Source organism: Pipra filicauda, unplaced genomic scaffold, assembly GCF_003945595.2.
Source record: "Pipra filicauda isolate LSUMZ 115617 unplaced genomic scaffold, ASM394559v2 scaffold184_size3518187_pilon, whole genome shotgun sequence".
Lineage (NCBI taxonomy): Eukaryota > Metazoa > Chordata > Aves > Passeriformes > Pipridae > Pipra > Pipra filicauda.
Window position 1 is genome coordinate 610,690 of NW_024104292.1, and position 23,166 is coordinate 633,855.

Genomic DNA, 23,166 nt, shown 5'->3' on the forward strand with positions numbered 1-23,166 from the left:
GAGCTTTCAATTAAACATATGACAAAGTACTTGAGGTTAAATATTTTATTTTATAATAAGCCTTATACCAAAATCATTAAATATTTTGTGTATCACCCAAATAAGTTACATTCATTCTGAGCTTTCATGCAGTTTTAAAAAAGTTAAAATTTCTCAAAAAATTCATTTTAAAGTGAGTTGCAATAAACTCTGCCTAACCAAGCCAGAATTCTTTCATATCAAGTAAATATTCCAGTTTTCTTTACTGCTACCACACTACAGACCAATTAGACAGACCCCTCCAAATTTGCACTAATTAAATGGCAACAAACAGAAACTACTGAGACTTTGTGAATACCTTCAGTAACAGTAGTAACACTTCAAAGCATGAGTGAGACAACTGAGCTGAATTGCAAGAAGTGACATTTTGCCTGGGAGAACAATAAGGTATCCTACATTACATTACATTTAACTTGTTGCAAAGAGACAGATCACCACTGATGAGCATGCAGAACACAAACAAGAAAGTGGCAGCAAACCCCACATTCATAAGCTTAATCACAGCTTTTAAGGGGACACGGCATTTATGCAGTCTTCTACTATTTCAAAAAGGTAGTGATACATATCAGTCCTCCTAGCAATGTCAAGGGCAGTTTCATCCAAGCTGTTTTTCAGGTCTGGTTTCACATAACGATTCATCAGCAAGAGTTCGAGGGTTTCTCTGCTGTTTTTGTTTCCTGCAGCAATATGCAGTGGGGTCAGCAAACCATTTGTCTGTGCGTTGATGTCTGCGCCTTGCTGCAGCAGGAACGCGGCCACTCTTGTGTTGTTCCACTTGCAGGCGCTGTGAAGGGGTGTCCAGCCATCCACAGTCTGCGCGTGAATGTCAGCCCCCTGTGCCACCAATTCGTGTGCAATGTCCAAGTGCCCCCTGTAGGCAGCTCGGTGGAGAGGAGTGTACTGGTCTTCATCACGAGCATTTACTGGAGCCAGCTTTTCAGTCAGGAGCCTCTTTACTGTACTCAGCTGTTTAAATAAAACAGGTAATTTCATGTGATTACGTGAAACAGGATGTATGGCTTTTCCTGTCTGGAAGTTTAGTGGAAAACCAATTTCTGTCAGTGTCAAAAAACGCTTAAGTGCAACAGCAGATTTTAAAATGAAACCAGCTATTGTTACTAGGGTTCGGGGATTTTGTGGGAGTTTTGTTTGTTTGTTTTCCGTGGGTTGTTCTGTTTTCAAAGAGCTAAAACATGAATATTAGTTGCAATGCCTTAAGACTACCTTAACCTTACACCTTCTCCCCATTCACTGTGAAGACATAAGTACCTCCACAAAACTGCAGAGAGGAGCTTTTGTGTGTAAGAAAGGCAACTAATGAAAATAAGTGTACACAAGGGTATAATAACATAACAGGAATCTTGGTTGTCTCTCCCTCACTTCCAAAAATAAAGTTGGATTTCTTTTCCATAAAAATATACAAAAACAGTCACCTGTTATCTGCATATAGAGCTTCAGAAACAATAAAATTTCAGATACATCCTCTCCACTCCAGTTAAAAAGCTTATTTGCCAAGAAGAAAGAGCCTGGCATGCTTTCCCTTTATATAAGTTAAAGAGAAGTGCTGTTACTTGAACTTTCAACTGAAATCAAAGCCTGCTTTCTGAAAGCTAATGGATCCAGACACTTTTCAGCGTGCGTGGGCTACAAAGGGAGAAGTTTTACATGCAGTGGCTTGCAAAACCAAATCAAAATAGCTCAGAGAAAGATAGGAAAGTGTAAGTAAATTTTTGTTTGTGGATGAGTTGTTAGATATGTGATTAAAATAACATTCTTCTAAGTGCTACATATGAACAGAACAAGTGCCTTACCCGATTGTTTTCAGCTGCCCAGAGTAGCAATGTCTCTGGATTTTTTTCCATTTTCTTTTCTTGCATTTCATACCATTCCTCACTTCTTTCTTGCTCATCATCGTCATCATCGGATTGTCCTGACCAACAGCTCTGAGTCCCCACAGGAATCAAATGCCTGTGAGTCTCCAGCAGTTCAAGCTGATTAAAATGCTCTGTGAAGTCTTCAAACAACTCACTATCATCGTCGTCCTCATCGACTTGCTCTTCTTTATTCATTTTCAGTCAGCATCTGTGAGCAGCAAATGTACAGTCTTGTTGTTGTACAATACAAATGGATGATGTGGATATCGACAAATAAGAAAATTAAAGAGCAAACTCAAAGTTCCTCCACTAACCCGGCCCTTGTTAGCTCTGCCAGAACTCCCAGACAATATCCACGCTGGAAAAGCACCATGTTACCCCGGTCCCGAAACGGCACCACTTTGGGACGGGCAGCGAGAAGCAGTGCGAGGGTTTGCAGAGCGCACCCGGAGCGCTGCCCGTTTTCTTAACAAAGAGGCCGGAGCAGTCCGGATAGTAGGGCAGAGTCTCTGCGAGGCCCCGCGGCGCCTGTCCGGCCCCGGCCCAGCCCGCGGCCCCGGCCCTCCTCCGCTCCGCTCCGCACCCCCCGGACGGGCCCTCGCGCCACAGAAGGACGCTCCCCCGCTCCCCGCCGGCTGGGCCGGGCCGGTACCGCCCATGCCTCCCCTCTGCCCCGGCCGTGCCCGCGGGCTGCCGGCAGCCAGACCCCGCTCTAATCCCGTCCCACGGATCTCCCATCCGCGCCGAGCACCCCCCGGCCCGGCCCAGCTTCGCCCGCGGTACCTGCGGCCCCAGCACGGCCGGGCGCTCCGGGGCGGGGCCCAGAGGCGCTTCCGGGCCGTGGCCCGGACGTGACGTGCTGGGCCGAGGCAGCGGCGGGAGCGGGGACTGATCCAGCCGCGTGAGGGATCGTTCGCTGTGCCTGCGTGCTAACCCAGCGTCTGTCTTGTCTCTTACGTTTCACACACCGCCTATGACGAGAGAAGCTGACTCCCTGACCTGAACAGCCTTGGCACGAAGATGAGCACCGTCAACTCACAGTAAGCTCCCGTTGCCTGCGACGCCGTGCCGTCCTGTCACATGAGACAGCGAGTGTTTTGTATCTTTGGGATGAGTTAAGGAGAGCTCGGATCATCATTTGTGTTTTCCCTCAGGTCCTTATGATCATCATGCTTGCCGTCACATACACGCAGATTACCAGTGCAGGGAGAGAAGTTGAATGTTTGTTCAACAAGTATTTTTAAAGGCAGGAAATATACAGAGGATTCCTTAGTTTTTCATTAGGTACTGCAGAGAGGTGGTTGCAGCCCTTCACTAGAGTAAAATGACTGGGATGAACCTAGCAACTGGTTGGTTTGGTGATGTAACATTTGCAGTAAAAGTAGCAAAATATTTTAAGAACATTACAGGAATGACATTTGGCAGAGTTTTATGGCAGATCTCCTGTGTATTTTGTGACTCTGGACAGACCAGCTTACCTTAATAAAGACTGTGTTGAAATTCCCTATGTGTGTTGCTCTGTGACACAAGTTTTTCTGTCTTATGTAGGGATGATGAAGACACCTTTAAAATACTTGTTGCTACTGATATTCATCTTGGCTATTTGGAGAAAGATCCAGTTCGTGGAAATGATACATTTGTAACTTTTAATGAAATTCTGGACCATGCTCAAAAAAATGAAGTAAGTGCTACTTTTTGGAAAAGGAAGGAGTGAGGCTGTTGAAAATACATTCGTATCTACCAAAAGCTGTAAAGCTTAGTCCTAGTACAATCTATAGTAATATCAAATCAAATGACTAAGCTATTTATTGCAAGCAGTTTCATTTCTGTTTTAGTAAAAGGAATGCCTATTCTTCTGAGGGAGCATTCAAGCTATTCATTGCAACCAGTTTCGTTTCTGTTTTAGTGAAAGGAGTGCCTATTCTTTTGAGAGAGCATTCGTGTTAAATTATGACCCTGGTTGCATTAACTGTGTTTTTGGATTGCCTGCACTAGTTTCACTGGTATTTACGGAGGGTTTGTCAATTCAAGGAGGGAAAATAGTAGGGGAGAGTGAGGTTAATGATGCACAGTCTTCAAATCTTCAAATCAGAAAGTAGAGAAAATGTTAGCTTTTGAAGTGTTTGTTAGAGTGTTGAGTTGCTGAGGTGACCAGCCCTGGTGCCGGCACAGTCAGCAGCAGAATCCTCTAGAGTGGTGCAGAGGGGGGTTTCCCGAACCAGGGCAACCTTATGAGGAGCTGTGAGCTGCTGCCAGGAGCCTGCATCTCGAACAACAGCAACTGATGGGACCCAAGCAGGGCCAGGAGCAGTCGCAGCCAAGTACCTCCCCACCTGTAAAAGAAGCCCAGGGGGACCAGCAGCAAACAGGAGCACCACAAACATGACAGGCAGACATGCTGTGGCATAACATTCCATGCAGGAAGGGTGCTGAAGCTCTGCCAGCTCCACCCAGGGAGCTGTGGTATCCATCTGACAGGAAGCCGTGGCCTCTCTCAGCGCTGCATCCACCACAACTGACACAGCTGCCCAGATAGAGCTTCAGTGGGAACCGAATGCCACTCCAGCATCAGCTGCAGGGTGGGCTCTGCTGTTTCACCAGTGCTGACTGACAGCAGTGAGCACAGGTGCACCTGGCTAGGGGAATTCCACTTAGGGACAGAGCACCGGGAGAGGGTGAGGAGGTGGAGGAGTATCAGGGAGCGGGTGTGGGTGTGAGAGAAACACTACTGGAATCACACTATGCCTTCCCTGTGATCAGCCTGAAAGGCAGACAGGACACATGATACAGAAGATTTCCTGTCCTCTCTCCCACTGGATGAACTCACTGAATTAAGGGACAGGAGGCAATGGCAACATATTCCAGCCTGGTGCAGCAGGCGCCTCTCCTCTGTGACTGCCCCACCTTCCCAGGTAGCCTGGCATAATGGGTGTGAGGCTGCATCCCTAGGGCCCAGTTTGATTGACATGAGCCAGTAGTGTGCCCAGGAGGCCAGGAAGGCCAATGGCATCCTGGCCTGTATCAGCACTAGTATGGCCAGCAGGACAAGGGCAGTGATTGTCCCCCTGTATTCAGCACTGGTGAGGCCACGCTTCAAATCCCATGTTCAGTTCTGGGCCCCTCACTGCAAGAAAGTCATTGGAGTGCTGGACTATGTCCAGAGAAGGGCAACAGAGCTGGGGAAGGGTCTGGAGCACGAGTCTGATGAGGAGTGGTTGAGGGAGCTGGGGTATTTGTTTTGGAGAAAAGGAGGCTCAAGGGGGACCTTATTACTCACAACAACTACCTGAAAGGATGTTGTAGCCAGAGGGAGGTCAGTCTCCTAAGGAACAAGCAATAGGGCAAGAGCAAATGGCCTCAATTTGTGACAGAAGAGATTTAGTCCGGATATTAGGAAAGGTTTCTTCCCTGAAAGGGTTGTCAAGCAATGGAACAGGCTTCCCAGGGAAGTGGTGGAGTCAACATCTCTGAAGGTATTTAAAAGATGTGTGGATGGGGCATTTAGGGACATGGTTTAGTGGTGGACTTGGCAGTGCTGGGTTAACATTTGGACTCGATGATCTTAGGGGTGTTTTCCAACCTAACGATTCTGTGATTCAGTTTTTAAGGAATTAATGTTTATTGTTCAAATTATTTGTAATTTTGATGAGGTTTTATCCTAATGCTTTTTCAAAAGCTAAATATATACAATATATGTGGAAACCACGACTAGTACCTTCTCAAAATAATGTGGTGATAGCTACTGATTTCTTCCCACTAGCTACTGCAGCGATGAAAAAATAATGTATCTCTTCATGCCTGTCAAAAAAAATGTTCAGGAGCCAATTTGGTGACCCTTATTAAAATATTTCACCTTCACTGATACTTTTTTTTTAACGCTGTCAGTTTTTTTGTCCTATGGCTCTTGATAAATGGATCTTTTTGGGTTTGATTTTGTTTTAAATAGTAATTTAATTACTTTTTTTCATGAGGAAGTTTAAGAAGTGTTGTATTAAAATAATAAAGCTTTTTTGTTCCATACAGGTGGACTTTATTTTATTAGGTGGGGACCTTTTTCATGACAACAAACCTTCCAGAAAAACAGTACACTCTTGTTTGGAGTCGCTAAGAAAATACTGCATGGGTGATCGTCCTGTTCAGTTTGAAATTTTGAGTGATCAGGCAGTTAATTTTCATCACAGCAAGTAAGTATGTTCCTATAAATTATCATGGTTTGCATATTGGGTGAGCGTGTTGTGATTTTTAATTTATATCCTCTGTGACTAGAACCTTGAAGTTTAGGCCTCTCTTTGTGGGACAGTCTACAGGGTAACTTCACTTACCTAAGTCTATAAAGGAATGTGTACAGTATTTTGAGAAACTTTTGAATGTGCTGTGACACTTGATACCTTTATGTAATCTAGTTTCTATCTTGCAAGTACAATACAAGTAAACCAATTTAGATGAATTGCTGTGGTAGAATCAACAGAGTTCTTTGTGTGTAGGCAAGGGTTATACAGCTTAGTCTGCTGCTACCACACGATATGTTGTACAATTCTTTTCATAGACTTGTTCTAAAAGAATAGGTCCTTTTTGCTACCCTGTTCCCAGTTGGAAGTGCCATTCCAGTCCATGAATAAGAATCTTCTTATGCTGTGCAGTTTAAGCTTATTCATAGCCCCTTTGTACTCATTCGTGCAGCTGCTGTGATCTATCTGTGATGGTGTTAATTTGAAGAGAATATTGATCATCCACAAATTTGCAGATGTAGTTTAACTTCCTTTCCTCTTCTTGTTCAGATTTCCATGGGTGAATTATCAGGATGAAAATCTCAACATTTCTATTCCAGTTTTTAGTATTCATGGCAATCATGATGATCCCACAGGGGTAATTATTATCATAATTGTACTATGCTGTTACATTACAAAGATATTATAGAAATAGAGACTTGTATAGAAATACAGTTCTTGGAGATCACCTAATTTTAGTCAGTTGCTCCAATATTTGTGTAAATATTTTGTAGAACTTTAGGAATGTTAATAAATGACAACAAGTAAAGGGTAAGCGTGACATTAAAAAAGCAAATGGAAAGAAGAGACTTATATGAACTACATTTAATTTCTTAATTTATGTAGGTTTCTGTCATTGAGAACAGGTTCACAGTGACAGTCTTTCAGAAGGTTTCTAAAACATTTTATCTGTAGAAACTGAAAGCTTTTTTTCTTAAAGGAAGAGAATTTTGGTATTTTGACTTGTGCATATGCAATTGATATGCATCTTGCATTTTCAGGGGAGATAATCCAATAGTGATGAAATGCTAGCTTAAAAATAAGCTACTAAAAGTAAGTAGGAAATGGACATTTAGAAAGCATTAAAGTGTGTGTGTTGAATTAATAATTTTGCATTTTATATCAAAAACAGTGTATCATGGAGATTAGGGTTTTAGCAGAAGTTTAACTTTGGACTTATTATGAGGTAGTTAGCTTAACCAGATAATTTTTGTAGTAGTTTAGAGACTGTGGGGGTTTTTTTTATGTTTTTGTTTTTCTGAATGATTTAATGTTTAATTTCACATTGTTCAAATTAAGTAGGACTTGTAAGGAAAAGGGATTTGCTTCTGTACCCATGAACACTTAAAAAAAAAGCTAATATATGTGGTGGGGTGTTTCAGCTGCAGAAGTTACTTAAGGAAAGATACTCTCTCTCCCTTTTGAGACTTTCACTTAGATATTAAAGACTAAATGTTTTGTTCAAAGTTTTTGTATTTGTTTCTTAATATTTTTTGCAGGCAGATGCACTGTGTGCATTGGATATTTTAAGCTGTGCAGGATTACTGAATCACTTTGGACGTTCAACTTCTGTGGAGAAAATAGATATTAGTCCCATTTTATTACGTAAGGGTAGAACAAAAATTGCTCTGTATGGCTTGGGTGAGTATTAGTCTGTCAGACTGTTCATGTGTTACTGAAGCTCAATAGGTCTAAATAAAGTTGTAACAAACTTAAAAGGCTACAACAAACATGAAGGTCTAAGTAATTCTAAATTAAAGCATATCAATTCTGTGGCAGTGTCGGTTTTCTCCTCCTGCTGTGTTGTCACTGGCTGACAGGCTTTTTCTTTTCTTTTTTTCATTTAGAATAAATCCTTCAATACTTTGATTTTTGTACTTTTTTTAGTCTTAAATGAACCCTGCTTAAGTTATCTATAAATAGCGTCTTTGTATCTAGTCAGAGTAATCACACTCTTAAATTCTCTCAGTTGTGTACTAAGCTTACTTCATCCTGTTTAGGTAAAACTTAAACTGTTATGTTCATGTGCCATTTTGGTTTTATTCAAAAACAAACTGTCTGAGCAGAAACCTAATGTCTTTCATGCCTGTCTGAAGTGGTTCACAGGTAATATCTGTCACAGGTAACCTCAGTTTCTTTAAATAAACTTATGAGGAGTTTCATACTTCAAAGGTGTTCAGTGCTAGGTTTTCAGCTTCAGCTTTGTCCCTTTCTGTTTTCTCCACCAGATTCCCCTCTACTCTTACTTCTTACTAAGAACAGTTATTTTTGACTGCTCTCTGTCTAGAGAAGCTAAGTATTAATATCTTAATTTTTTCCCTTATTTTGTGTCTAGGCATGAGTGCTTAAACACTTATGTCTAAGCAACTTTTATAGCTAAAAGTTAAGTCCTAGATGGCCATGATTTCATGTGTTTAATGAGATACTTTGCAAAGGTTAGTAGCGAAGGTTCTAATACCACAATATGTTTTCAATACCCGAAATGGTTGCTGGGAAATGCAACAACTTTCTAAAGTACACATGTTGCTGCATGAAAATATTCGTGAAATGTTTCTTTGAGATTGTGCCGGGATTATATGTACTTTCTTGACTTTTTCTGATTTAGAGAACATTCTTTGTTAAACAAAATAAGTAAACTCCGTATGGGATTTTACTGAAATGCATCATCAACCCTGACTATGAATGGTTTGAGTTTTTTTACTTATTAAAAACATCAGGGAAATAATCGTCAACAAACAGTTCAGAAGTTCAGCAGACTTTTCCCTGCTCTAGGAGAAAGCACAGACTTTGTAGAACTCATAGTTTATTTCTTGTTTTGTATAGCGTTTTGAAGTATGTTTAAGAACTCCATCTCTACTAAGTATCTGTTTTTAAATTCCATATTAAAATAAAATATGCTTGTTAGTCTGTCGATAAGAAACAAAAACAGCCTTTCTGTTATTTTTAATTCTGCCTATAGTCAGTTGTTTGGCACAGACAATTAGCAAATGTCTTAAACCAGATGTACTTTGTGAAGCTACTTTAAGCAGTAGCTTTAAGGCAGATTTCATGTTAAAATGTCTTCTTTTCAGAGGTCTATCTAGTAAAATAGCCATTTTATATTTTGATCTGTTCATAATCATGCCTCAGACTTCAAAGGTCATGAAAATCATAGAATCATGGAATCACAGAACGGTTTGGGTTGGAAGGGACATTAAAGATCATCTAGGTCCAACACCTTGCCATGGGCAGGGACACCTTCTGTTTGACCAGTTTGATCAAAGCCCCATCCAACCTGGCCTTGAACACTTCCAGGCATGGGGCATCCACAACTTCTCTACACAACCTGTTTCAGTGCCTCACCACCATTACAGTAAAGAACTCCTTCCTAAACTCTAACCTAAATCTATCCTCTTACAGTTTAAAGCCATTCCTCCTTGTCCTATCACTGCTTTCCCTGGTAAAAAGTACCTCTGCAGCTTTCTTGTAAGTCCTCTTTAGGTATTAAAAGGCTGCTATATTTTTTTCTCTGTGCTGTTTTTAATAGAGGTACTAATAAAAATGCTATAAAATACAGAGTTGGTTTACCACACAAACATTATTTAGTTTTTTTTTTGTTTGTCCACTCCAGGAGCTATTCCAGATGAGAGGTTGTATCGTATGTTTGTCAATAAACAAGTAACCATGCTGAGACCAAAGGAAGATGAAGATAGTTGGTTTAACTTGTTTGTGATTCATCAAAATAGGTAACAGTATTGAATGAATTACAGTGACTTTTAAACTTACTGTGTTACTTCATTAAACTGTCTCACAAAGGATAGGTGAGAAAGCCAGATGCATTTTAGTTGGTGCTTCTTGTGAGTAGCTGGTTTCTTAAGATTTTCCCAAAAGAAAACTTTCTTTTACAACTCTTTCTGCAGAAGAATCAGAAAGGAAAAGGATTGAAATAAATGAATTAGTAATGTTGGGAAATCTCTTCCCAAACTTTTACAGTTAGGGGCAGTGGGGGTTTGTAGTGTAATCTGCATATAATTAAGTCTTGTCTGCTTGTTAAAGCTGGAAGAACATTAAACTTCATATTGTATTTTCTATACTTGTTTAAACTATAATTCAACAATCTATCTTACCTTGCACTGCAATGCTTTACAGATATTCTGTCTGTCTACACACTTCTCCCAGCAGTGGTAGTAGGAGCAGGCAGAGTTCTTTTCTAAATCTTTTCTTCTAATTTTTCCTGAGAAAGAGGGCAATCCTTATGTTCAAGTAGTGGTGAGGCAGACGTAAACAAATATAGCTCAGATAACCCTGTCCTGATCTCTGTCCAGTAGGCTGAAGGAACTCCCTTCACTCCTTCTTCACATCCTGTGCCTTCTGGAAAGGGATTGGGGGTGGCGATCTGTTTATTTCAGTGGGTTTTACCCCACCATTTAAAAACAAAACAAAGAACCAAACAAAAACAATGGCCATGAGGTGCTATAAAAGCATTCATATAGAAAAAAAATAAAGTCTTGCAAGCCAGGTAAGAAGAAAAGAGAGATCCAAATAAAAGGAGTGGAGCAGAAGACAGTGAGCTATGTAAAACAGTGAGCTGTATAAGTTGCCTTTTTGTTTAACCAAACATTACACAATTGTGTAAGGAATAAATGTGAAGAGGACCTTACATGTATGTCAGATATTATTGCTGGGGTTTCTGTATTGCTTTAAATCACACTGATATTTTTCTCCTCCTTCACTCCCCCTTGCCCACCCATTATTTTTCTCTTCTCTTGAACAGGAGCAAACATGGAGCTACCAACTACATTCCAGAGCAGTTTTTAGATGACTTTATTAATCTTGTTGTGTGGGGTCACGAACATGAGTGTAAAATAGCTCCATTCCAAAATGAACAACAGCGTTTTTATGTTTGTCAGCCAGGAAGTTCAGTGGTGACATCTCTGTCCCCTGGAGAAGCTGTGAAGAAGTGCGTGAGCTTTTCTTTTTGTTCTTGTTTATCACTTGTCTTATGTCTCTCAGGTACTGTGATGAGAACAGAAAAACCTTGTATTAAGTATGAAAGGACTTATGGAGTGGATTAGCTTCGGAGTGTGATATAATAAAGTAGATGGAATCAGTGCCTAGTAGAACTTTTACTTTGCTTACTGTTTAACATTTGAAGCAAATGGAAATTACCTAAGAGGAGTTACACCCTGATAAATTGGAATACAAGCAAATGAGTACATGTGCTTGTGTATGGAACAAGCACAATCTAAATATAATAAAACTGATGTTTGACATGTCCAACTCTGAAATACAGATCCATGAACTTCCTATAGCTTTTAAAATTTTGCCCCTGAAAAGTAGACATGAATTTAAAACAAATCTTTATACCATAGTTCTCTTAAGTTTATCTTTTAGTAAGTTACCTTTCTCCTTCTAGACACATTGGTTTGCTGCATGTTAAAGGGAAAAATATGAAAATGCAGAAGATTGCTCTAGAGACAGTGCGAACTTTCCACATAGAGGATATTGTTCTAGCTGATCATCCAGATCTTTTTAATCCTGACAATCCTAATGTTACTCAGGCAATACAAGCATTCTGCACGGAAAAGGTAACTTGTAATGCTAATAGGTTATAGATAACAGTGTACGGACAGGGGATGGGATCTGTGACTGATTTTGAGACTGGAAGATGAGAAGTATTTTGTCTTGCCCTATATTATTTGAGATGAACTTAGGCAGTGTTTCCGTAGAAAGCTAATTACATGCCATTCACTCTGCAGCCTTGGCTTCCAGATTCCTTGACTGGGATGACCTATTAAAGTAGGCTGGAACTGCTTTATGGGTGTCCATATCATCTTTGTACAAAAACTTGCCCCCTAAGAGTGGGGCAGTGTTGGATGTGCGCTTTGGAACCTGCATAAATACGTCAACCTAAACCCTGAAAGCTCGGCTGCACAGTGTGAAGTGGCAGAAGTAACTAAGTAGGTTAATTAATTGCTCTTGCTTCTTAGATTTGTATAAGTCTCTTCCTGCTTTTTCCTTGGAACTAGAAATTTAGCAAAGCATAATGGCTATAAAGTAAAGTAGTATGAGCGATCAGGGGTGTAGATACTGCTGGACTACACTAGATCTGAAGAATGAGCCTTCCGTTGTGATGTTTTTCTCAGTCATTTTATGGCTTTTGGCTGGATACTTATACATATGTGTTCAGGAATGAGAGCAGATCCTATAATTATTTATTTTTATAGCTCCTCTTGCAACTGGATGTATTTTAAATTAAACTTGAAACATTTGGGCATCTGTAAGAGAAAGTGGAACTGAATTTCTGATTCTCCTTCACAGGTTGAATTGATGCTGGACAATGCAGAAAGAGAACGCTTGGGAAATCCACGCCAGCCAGAGAAGCCTCTCATAAGATTACGAGTAAGAAACTGTTCCATTTATGTTGCTTTGTTCTGAAAGGTCACTTTGAAAAGATTCAAAGCAAAGTCATGCTTTTTGGGTAAACACGTAATATATAAGTCTTTCTTAAGTCATATTATCCTGCATGTGTTCCTAACCTAATTTATGGAAACTTCCCCAAAGGCTAGTAAGTGAAACAAATTAGAATCAAGTTATGAATCTGAGCTGATATTAGCTATTCTGTTGATATTATTATTAGCTATTTTTAGCCATTAACTATTCGGCAGAGTAAGGCATTCAATTTAGGTTGACTTATTTTTTACTTTAATTTTTCCTCAGCTGGATTTGCGTGGCTTCTCCATTTCTATTTGTTTCATATTTAAATTTTTCCTTTTCTCTCTTAGGTTGATTATGCAGGTGGCTTTGAACCATTCAGTGTCCATCGTTTTAGCCAGAAGTACATGCATAGGGTGGCTAACCCAAAAGACATCATACACTTTTTCAGGCATCGTGAACAAAAAGAGAAAAATGGTAATTATGAAGAAAGGAATAATTGGCTTGCCTTGGTTTTCCTTCTTCTTTAATTTGTTGTCCAGCACTTGCAAAAGCTTGGTGTCTACCTTCCAATGTGTTATAGGAGGAGTAAAAATGCATTGTCTCATTTAAGCGTATATATTACGCAAGTACTTTTGTTCTATTTCTGGGTTTGTCTAAAATTCTGATAACTATCACAGCATCTGCTGACAGTTATTCATAAACAGTTCCTTCTTATTTTGGCCTCAAACCTTATTGGGTTGCCTACAGTAATACATATAGCCCCATACCAGACTGAATTACTCTGATTCTGTGATAATTACCATGAAAGGGATTAATCAGCTCACTCCTGAGACTTCTTAGAATGAGATGGTTGGTTTAGATCACTCTGCAGGAAAACAGATGAGTGTAGTGCTTTTTCCCTTTGTCTTTTGATTTTATTGCTTTAGGAGTTCATTTGTTTATCCCTAAAATAGTAATGGAGGGAGTGGGCTTGAGAGATGTTTTTATATTTTAAAAAAAAGGTCCAAATGTATGACAGCATTTTGTTTGCCCTGATTAATCATGTGTATGAGGTGCTCTTGGCTTGTCTGTTCCAGGTATGTCTCTATTCAAGCATTTGTGCAAAAAAAATAATAGCTGTTACTATTGCAGCATTTCTCACTGTGCCTAGAATTTTTTATAAATGGTTAACAGATGTTGCCCAAATGCTGGATTTGTAATGGTCACTAGTGAAGATGCAGCTTGTGCAAGAACATAATGTGCTAAAGCACTGTTAATAGTTCGCGTTAGTGCATTGTAAGTACTCCAATTTCATTGACAGTTTTTATGAACACTGTCAGTTCTGTAAAGTTCAAAACATCGTTTAGTGAAAAAACTACTTTTTGTTAGGATTTTTAAAATTATACCATATTGATCTTGGTTTACTGTGCTTTGGGGGTTTTTTTCATAGTTGTGCAATCTCAAGCTTTTTGGAATACACAGCTTCAGTAATTCAGAAGTTGTTAATGTTTCTCTTGTCATAGCTGCTTATATAACCAGGCTAACAAAACCACACTGTTTTGTGCTTTTGTGTGGCAGTTGTCTTAAAGCAGTCTGTAGTCACTTTATATTACTTTGTGTGGTATGTGCTAATCTCAGGTGATTATCCCTTTCATTCTTGTGCCATTTCTACCTTGCTACCAGAGAATGGGGGCAGCTTTAATGAGCTATGGGCATTTTCTACTGAAAATCAGTCAGCGTGCTTTGGAGGAAAATTTCTTCTCTAATAAATGAGTTACTTATAAAAAACCTTCATACTTTGATGGCTTCTTTGATTTTCTTCCATTTGTGATCTTCTAGAGTTTAGTTTTATTAACCTTCAGGATACAATGTTCAATATGTAGTTCCAGACATGGTAGTTAGAAGAACCCTATGTCTGCTAGAGGTGAAGTTGTCTGTACAGTTCTTGCATCCATTATGTTTAACTGTGTTTCCAGACAATAGACTCTACAGTTAGAAGAAAAAGCTTTACATATAAAAAGGACCCACAGTTCTTAAGAGGCCTATGTTAACCTTTTTTCCTATTACTATCAGTGGGATGATAATAATTAAGAGCTGCAAATGTGTATGATGGTGCCACTGGGCTTTTGTATTCTAGACATTGATCTTAACTTTGGAAAATTGGTTAGCAGACCTGCTGAGGGGATAACACTGAGGGTGGAAGACCTTGTAAAGCAGTATTTCCAGACAGCGGAGAAGGTATTTTTCTATCTTTTATGATTTTTTAATATAGTATAATATTTTTTCTTTTTTTTTCCTTGGCTTTCTTAGCGGAAGTAGTAGTGCACCCTGAAAACACTCTGACATTGACTGAGAAGTGAATTTATTTCCCATATAACTGTGTGTAAATTACCACATGAAGTATGTGTCTTAGATTAACAAGTAATTGTTGTGTATAGGTTGTACAGGTATGTGAACACATGCTGGTTTGAGAACATTATGATAATTCTTCACAGGAACCTGCAGTGTCTGCCCTGCACTAAATGATGTGTCATATTTAGGTAAGGAGGAAAATGTGAGGCAGCATGCTCTGAGGGAGAAGCTACCTTAATTTACTATAGGGCCAATGTGAGACTGTAGCATTTACCATTACCAGCTGACTTGGAGTAACTTGTTACTTTGCAGTATATTTGTGCCCTCAGATGTAGTGCAATTTCACATTATATTTAGAGCAGAGCAGGGAGAAGAAAGAGAGACCCCAACAGTTTGCTTTCTTCCCACCCTGACATTAAATCTGATATATTTCCCTTTCCCAACACGCTGGCAGAAACATCTCACAGGTAAAAAAATAGTGAATCAGGTGCCCAAATGCTTGATCAAGATGATCAAGCATAACTTGCAGAAGCTACTTGAGAACATGCTTTACAGAAGGTCTTTAGAGCAAGGATTCTTGAGGTAAAGATCCCCCGAATTATATCATCTGGCCTAACTTGGACACATGCTAGCTGTCAGGACAGCATAAATCCTATGCGTTTGACATGCTTATCTTATTTTTTTATAAATGTCGTCTTTTATAATAGCTGTAAAGTTTATTCTGTTGGGCAGCATTGTTTCATAGAATTTTTTGTTTTAGATATGACTAGCAATGTAGTTTCTTTTCTGTCTGTGAAGCTTTTTTCTTCGAGGAGTCTGGAAAGTACTATTTTAAGTAAAGGTGACATGCTAGTAGCAAGAGAGTTGTAACTATACTAGGACAAGTAACATGTTTGCTTATTGCTGTGGTTTTCTCTGATTGAAATATTCAATGCACATTACTGTTTTTGCAACCAACTTAATGTAATACTTATCTGAAACAGCAGGAATATTACTTGCTTTCTTCAGTGGCATATGCTTCTTAACAAAATATTTTCCCCAATTCTAAAGAAAGTACAGCTTTCACTTCTGACTGAAAGAGGAATGGGAGAAGCAGTGCAGGAGTTTGTGGACAAAGAGGAAAAAGATGCCATAGAAGAATTGGTGAAATTTCAACTAGAAAAAACACAGAAGTTTCTTAGGGAGCGTCGCACTGATGCAGAGGAAGAAAAAATAGATGAGGAGGTAATATTCTGTTGTTGTTAATTCCTCAAGAGAGGTCAAGACAGTAGAAAAATCAGTGTTCAAACCTGGTTTAATAGATTTGCCTGTCTGTGGAGCATGTGTAACACTTGCCTCTGTTCTTTTTCTGCAATTAGTAAATATGGTGATGAAGCTTCAAATATGTGGTTTTAAAGCTTGTATTGAAAATGGGGTTTAGGTTGCACATGCATGCATAGAAAAGATCTGTTGCTCTAATATACATAGAACTATATATTTACCACTACTGTGAGAAAGGTGGTAGATATAATCTCATATTAGCTTTTTCATTTTGGCTTTGGGAAGAGTACAAGAATAGGGCAAACATAAAGGAAACTTACCCTTCAGGTGCTCTACTGGCTTGTGTCTGCTTGCAGCTCAGGGTATCCCAGAGACAAGCCCGGTTTATGTGTGTCGAGTAACTCTTATTAGATGTTTCTGTCAACTTGCTGAGTTTCCACATGAGCCCATGTATTCAGCTGTAATATTCAAGAATTGTATGACAAGTTGTTTTGCAACTTATCTTTTCAGTGTGTAAAGAAAAATTTGGTGGGGGAAGGAAGGTTTCATCTACCCATTTTCATGCTGATTGCTTTAATTTATGAGGGGTTGAAAGAGACCATAAAAAAATCAGTGCTTGCAGGTTTTCTGTGCCCCTATTTGTTTTTTTGTTATTGTTGTTGTTTTTTGTCTTTAGAACTAATATTTTTTTCCCTCCCACCTCATATCTTTTTCCATACTTGTCAAGTTGAGCTTCCATAGTTGTACACGTACTGCGACATTCATCTCTTCTCAATACAGTTGTTTTCTGTCCTGCTTCTTCATCCCTACCCCTTTTTTCCTGTTATTCATTTTTCAATGTCCCTTATTGTCAAAATTATGTATACTCTCCTTCTCTTGAACATAGTATCTCCTGCTTTTCATTATGTCTCAAGCCTTTTTCTCCCCGGTGATGTAGCTTCAGTTATTAATAGAATGTGAGACTCTTAAACTATAGGATGGCATGAAACTGTTCAATAATTCTTGAACTCTTCATTTCTGACATGAGCTTGACTTAATAATTCAGTGATCAAAACTTCTCACTTATTGTGTTTTGATTATTGTATGACATGAACTGTTATTTTGATGGCAAGTCTTTTTTTATTCAGGTGCGAAAATTTAGGGAGAATAGAAAAAAGAATGCTGAAGAAGAGGATAAGGAAGTCCGTGAGGTAATTCCTTTGAATTTTGAACATAAGCTGAAAAATGGCATGGTGACTTCTGCATATAAAGGAAGTCACTTAGCAATCCTTAAGCAATACTTAAACATTGTCCTTGCCAAAAAGTGCCTGTCTGCCTTGGAAGCTTAGTAACTTCTTTTAAAATGTAATATGTGCCTGAGCTATTGCTCAGTTTGGCTTTTGAGATCTCTTTTCTTGTACAAATTTGTGAACCTGAATGTTCATTTGCTCTTGCTTTTAACTGAGGTTAGACCAGGCAGGTGACCTTCAAAGATGAGTCAGCTTAAGCTACTTGTGATTCCACTACCAGTGGACATGTGGGTGGACTGTGCTGAGTGTTGTTACTGGAACAAATTGGTAGTAGGATTGGTAAGCCTTTAGGTACTGCATCCTTATCAGCAATCTTAGAGTCTTAGATCTCCCACAGACTCATGTCTAGATTACTTATGTTTTTCCAAAGAGAATTGCCAACTACTGACAGCATTGGGGCTCCTTTGTCCTTACAAGCTATGTGGGACTGAAATGAAATTTGGAAAAAAAGGACACCTGGAGTGAGATTCACATCTCCTGATCTGGGATATTTTCACAGTAACTAGTTGTCTCAAGCACCCACTGACAAGTCGGTGGAGCCCAGAGGGTGCTTCCTCTGACCAGGTGTATGTAGCTGACACAAGATGACCTGACCTGTCCACCAAACTCCACCGATAATGTATCATATTTACTAGCTTCATTCTGTTATCAGAGCTTAGCTAACTACTCTATATGTACACATCTAATTAAATAGACTAAGTACTGTCCCTGCTTTTTCACAGACATCCTTTCCTTCCACAATGCTGAGGATTTGGGTCTTCTAAACTTCAGTGGTTTAGAGCTGTATATCACAACTAGGGTGCATTTCATCATTTAAGATTCTTTTTCATGTAATACTTACTGTTCCATGTAAGGCAATGGCCAGGGCTAAAGCCAACAGATCTGAGGATGCAGTTCTTGTTGCGGCCTCCAGTGATGAAGATTCCATGGATATGGAGATGATAGGCATTGGTGATCCAAGTGAAGGCCTTTCTGCAACGCTGAGCCGAGGAAGGGGTCGGGCAAGAGGTAGGGCAAGAGGTGCAAAAGGACAAAATTCAGCAGCAAGAGGTTCATCTCGCAGGGGAAGAGGTAAGAAAAACCTCACACTTTATACTGCAGTTACTGACTTTTTTTTTCTTTAAAACGTGACTATCTTCTGATGCTTCCATCAAGTGGAAATTTACTGCTTAAGGACTCCTACTGGAAAAAAAATTCTTCTCAAATGCTTGGGGTATCCTATTACATACTGTTGACTGCCTTACAAAGCTTAAGTTGTAATTTTTTCACACTGTGCTTAGAAGAAAAATATCTTGCTTCCCAGCTGTGAAAACATGGTAACCTCTTAAAAAGGTGCATTATTGGGAATGTCTGTACAATGAAGTGCATGGATAAACCTTTGTTACTGCTAATGGTAGTGCATTTAATCAGTATAGGGAGGAGGTACAGCTTGTCTCTATTATAATGTAATTTACAAGATACTTCAATGTTTCTAGTGACTGAGAAAATGGGGAGTGTTTCCTAAGAAAAGTGAGTTGACTAGCTCCTCGGCTATGTGCCTGTGCACTTTACGGGGATAGTGGTACTTCCTTTATAGATATACTTCCGTTTTATGTATATATATATATATATATATATATATAAATAAAATAGAAAAGATGGAGTCTTGCAGCAATATACTGCTTTGAGTTATCTCACTAACACATCTCAGAGCAGGATGAGTTGAAACGAAGACTGTCGTCTTGGGCCTGATTTGGTTGATGCTTTTAAACTAGTTCTGTGAGCCTGTGCTCCAACACTGTTGTGATCCCATCAGAGCAGGGCCCTGTGTGTTAGAGGCTGTATCTGTGGACTTTGAACACTTGACCCAGAGCAGTTCTTCTGCATGTAAGGAGGGCCTTTGATTCCAGGAAGAAAGTGAGGGGAAAAGAGGAATGTAGATTTTTTTTATGTGACTTCCCACTCAGTGATGATAGACTAAAGGGGGAAAAAAACCCAACCGAACAGAATTCCATTTTGTTTGTTATCTCTACAGGAAGCACTAGCCAAGAGTCAGCTTCTAGCAGCAGAATCTACAAGCCTGTATCTGTACCTGCCAAGAATATGTCCATCATTGATGGTAGGCTTTTGATCTGTCTGCTCTCTCCAGGTGTTTGTTTAATGATGAAGTGCCTTAATTGCTTTTATTTCTATTAGTCCAATTCAGCTGTGAGAGATTCTTTCAGCTCTAATGAAATAAAATAACAGTGATGAGAGAAAGCAAAAAGAAAGGGAAAATAGAATATCACTATTCTTCTGTCATGGTGTAAAATGAAATGTGTCAGGAACTTATGGCTAGAACTGGAAATAGGGAACATATTACTGTATGCATTTCCTGAAGAAATAAGCATAGAAAGAATGTGACTTAATAGCATCATTTTATGAAGACTATTCCTCAGGGGATAAAAAATTTTTAAACTTGGCTGATGTTTACAAGGTAGTAAGCTTTAATGCAAATCCGTTTAGTCTTACATTGTAGTGAGTTTTAGAAATACCAGTTTTTACTAGGGAAGAAAAATTTATCTGCAATATAAGCCACCTGCATATGTAAGAGTAGCTCTTGCTTGCTATGGAGGACAGGCTCTGAGGAAACAGCATAGGTAATCTGAGTATTAAAGAAAAAGATACTGCTCACAAATCTATACCTGAATCCCACACAAAATGCTCAAAGGTAGAGCGAGTTTTAAATTAATCAACAAATTGCCCCGATTTTAAATTGGTCAGCAAATGACCTAAAATACTGCAGAGAAATAAATTTTAGCGGATGTGTTGATGTCTAAACTGCTAGACATACAGGAATATCAATTATATTAATATTTTTCTCTTCTGAACCAAAGTTCCTGATGGTTTTTCAGCCAGACTGGGAAGCACCTGCAGCTGCACAGAGGGTTATATCCCTGGGTTGTCAGGCTCCAGCAAAGGCTTAATTATTTCTTGGTTTTGCTTGTTTGTTTTACAGGGTATTTTGCAGAGACAATGCATGCTAAGCAGGTCTCAAATAAAAAGAACGATGTAATGTGGTTTGTACTTAATTGTGTGAGCATTTTAAAAATACTCCATGTTTTATTCTAGCCTTTAGGCCTCTGAAACCAAACCCCTCTTTGAATTCATCTCAGGCTTACTCTGAGGTAAGCATCTTCTTGTATGAGTGAAGTTGTGCTGCCTTTTGCCATTGATTTGAAAAATAAACACAAGGTCAAAACATTAGCCTAAATGAGCAGATGTTCCCAAGCTATCAGTTCCAGCAGTAGGTTTCTGCATGTTAATTCGTAGACCTTTTATATCACCTGTATGGTGTTTGTCTGAGAAAAACTTGTATTTGTGGCCATAGTCTAAGATACGTAAGTGTATATACATGAGTATTTTGGGGGTTCTGCAAGATCAAAGATCTGAAGAGCAAACTTGTGCTATATTTGCAAATTTGTCCAGTTCTAGCCTGGAGCCCTGTCAATTGTGTACTATTGTAACTAAGTAGGTGTGTAGTTGGAAAAAAACCCAAAGGTTCTGTGCTATAGTACTGAAGCATTATGCACTCTATCTCTAAAAATACATTCTGTGGAAAAGCTTTATAATTATTTTTTTTCAGGATATTATAGATGTTGACTCTGATCCAGAAGACACTTCTTTTATTCCTTCTTCCAAAGGAAATCAAAGGTCAGTATGTTTGCTTCATGAATACTACCATGAGTGCCTTATTTCTGACTGGCAATCAGCAGAGTCCAGGGATTTGATCCACTACCTGAAAAAACAGATTTTTAAGAAAGTCATAAGAAACACTACTTAGAGAATATATATAAATTTTTACTTGTTAAAGTGGGTTATCTTTCTGTAACAAAAGAATTAGTCTACTGATTCAGATAATCTAGATCAGAACTTTAGAATTAATATGTTAGTTTGAGAATTTTTATTGTTCTACTTATTTCTATTTATTTATTTATTCTTATTATTGGTGGTCCAACTCTAAGTTGAAGGGAAAGTTATTGGAATTTCTGGTAATTGAGAACATGTTAATGCTGTGGTTTTTTTTTCTCCTTGTGTGTTTCAAGGTTGTCAACTACATCTTCACTTAGTAAAAGAGGTTCACAAAGCCAAACATCTAGAGGAGTTGATTTTGAGTCAGATGAGGTATGGTATATAGTAGTATTATTTTAGTTTTATTTCATGTAAGTTTCTATAGCTTACAGCTATTTGAGTAAAGCATTTTAGAGTAAAATTGAATTTACTGGTTTTTTCACTAACAGGTCTAGATTATTGCAACCAACTTTAATTAGAGTATATTCATAATTGTCAAAAATAAGGCTAGGAGGGACCTCAGGAAAATAATCCAGTCTTTTTTCCCTTCAGTTCTTAATCAGTGAATTGTCATTGCTGAAATGTGTGCCTGGATTGCCTGGGACATAAAGTAATCATAATCTCCTTTAATGCTTGGCTGCATCCTTTCATTTGTTTATGTATTTTATTCTTGTAAGAAGCAAGATTTTCTTTTTTTGCATCTAAAATGGCTATTTTCTGGGGCACTTTATTGTTTCTTGTCACAAATTATGTAAACACACTTTTTAAAAAAAATTAAAACACTGTCTTTTCAAGTCCAAGGTGTCTGTTCTTGCAGTACATCTTTGAACTGGTAGGAAATGGTTCCATCAATAATTAAACAAGTAGGACTTTACACGCAGCTTTGCACTGAATAGAATACACATTTTACTGTCAAGCACTGTGCAGTTTGTTTTCACAGACTGCCATGCATGGTCAGGATGCATTCCTTAACAATGTCAGAGATTGACCACTTCAGAGAAAACATTACATTATTGTCCCTTCTCCCTATTGTGCTATTTCTTCTTCTATCTGAAATACAAAACTGCGTTTGCCTGAACATGCAAAAAGAAACAGTATTTTTGATTCATGCAAATCTCAGTAAATTATGATGTGTGATATTTATATGAACGTAATTTTATTTGGGTATGTGCTGCTCATAGTAATAACAACTGAAATATAAATTGTTTCTCATTCCAGAGTAGCTGTTCTGATCATATTGACAAAAACTTGGTTTTTATTCTCTGCACATTTGTGACCTGGACATTTTAATCAATAGATAATCTCTTTCATATCAAAACCAACAAAACCAGGTCTGTCAGGAAGCATGAAATATTGTGACCAGGCTTTCTAGTTTAACCTAAAGGTGACTTTGCTTTTTATGACTTGGAATGCATGCTAGTCCTAGTAATGCATATCTGTTTGCCAATTGCAGGATGATGCATTCATGAGCCCTGCAACATCAAGAAGAACTAAGTGATTTCTGATTCACTATGCAAGAGAGACTCTGGAAGTTGGTGAAGAAAATGGAGAGCAGTTTGCAAGGCATTCTCTATATGATATTCCTCTGTAAATGGTGGCTTGCATTCAATTTTCACTTCTATGAAATGGTTTGGTTTTTTTTTCCAGCGGCACCAAATTTGGTATCATTTCTGTGTTACACTGCTTGATGCATTAGACTAGAGGGTCTAATATTCTGAAGTACTGCCTGAAGCTGCAAGTTCTTTCTAAAACATGAAACTTTGTTTTCTTTCTGGGATGATAATAAAAATAACGGTTATATCTTTTATAGAAAACTCCATCTCTTTGGTTTGAATTTTGCAGATAAGTAAATTTACAGTTTGAAAGTATGAATATGGA

At 38.7% G+C, this 23,166-nt stretch overlaps 2 protein-coding genes across 2 annotated transcripts; one reads left to right on the plus strand and one right to left on the minus strand.

The window, feature by feature from the left end:
* Positions 1-30: 30 nt before the first annotated feature.
* Positions 31-2,780, minus strand: ANKRD49 (ankyrin repeat domain 49). Its single transcript, XM_027735587.2, has 3 exons — positions 2,697-2,780; positions 1,851-2,121; positions 31-1,005 (listed from the first exon to the last, which is right to left on the minus strand). Exons 2-3 carry the CDS (start codon positions 2,106-2,108, stop codon positions 547-549), a joined length of 717 nt encoding a protein of 238 aa, XP_027591388.1. The 5' UTR covers positions 2,109-2,121; positions 2,697-2,780; the 3' UTR covers positions 31-546.
* On the plus strand, positions 2,781-23,102 carry MRE11 (MRE11 homolog, double strand break repair nuclease). The gene is made up of 19 exons (XM_027735583.2): positions 2,781-2,953; positions 3,462-3,594; positions 5,937-6,097; positions 6,692-6,779; positions 7,681-7,822; positions 9,792-9,906; positions 10,935-11,120; positions 11,577-11,748; positions 12,482-12,562; positions 12,946-13,072; positions 14,715-14,815; positions 15,980-16,153; positions 17,317-17,379; positions 18,333-18,549; positions 19,493-19,576; positions 20,569-20,624; positions 21,083-21,150; positions 21,543-21,621; positions 22,742-23,102. Exons 1-19 carry the CDS (start codon positions 2,934-2,936, stop codon positions 22,784-22,786), a joined length of 2,112 nt encoding a protein of 703 aa, XP_027591384.1. The 5' UTR covers positions 2,781-2,933; the 3' UTR covers positions 22,787-23,102.
* Positions 23,103-23,166: the final 64 nt, after the last annotated feature.

What these genes read in the sequence shown, in the direction of transcription:
- MRE11 (XM_027735583.2), top strand. Translation starts at nt 2,934, where the DNA reads ATGAGCACCGTCAACTCACA. An exon ending in TCTTCCAAAGGAAATCAAAG is followed by an intron (nt 21,151 to 21,542) that starts GTCAGTATGTTT and finishes GTGTGTTTCAAG; the next exon opens with GTTGTCAACTACATCTTCAC. An exon ending in TTGATTTTGAGTCAGATGAG is followed by an intron (nt 21,622 to 22,741) that starts GTATGGTATATA and finishes TGCCAATTGCAG; the next exon opens with GATGATGCATTCATGAGCCC.
- ANKRD49 (XM_027735587.2), bottom strand. Translation starts at nt 2,108, where the DNA reads ATGAATAAAGAAGAGCAAGTCGATGAGGACGACGATGATAGTGAGTTG. An exon ending in GGGCAGCTGAAAACAATCGG is followed by an intron (nt 1,006 to 1,850) that starts GTAAGGCACTTG and finishes TTATTTAAACAG; the next exon opens with CTGAGTACAGTAAAGAGGCT.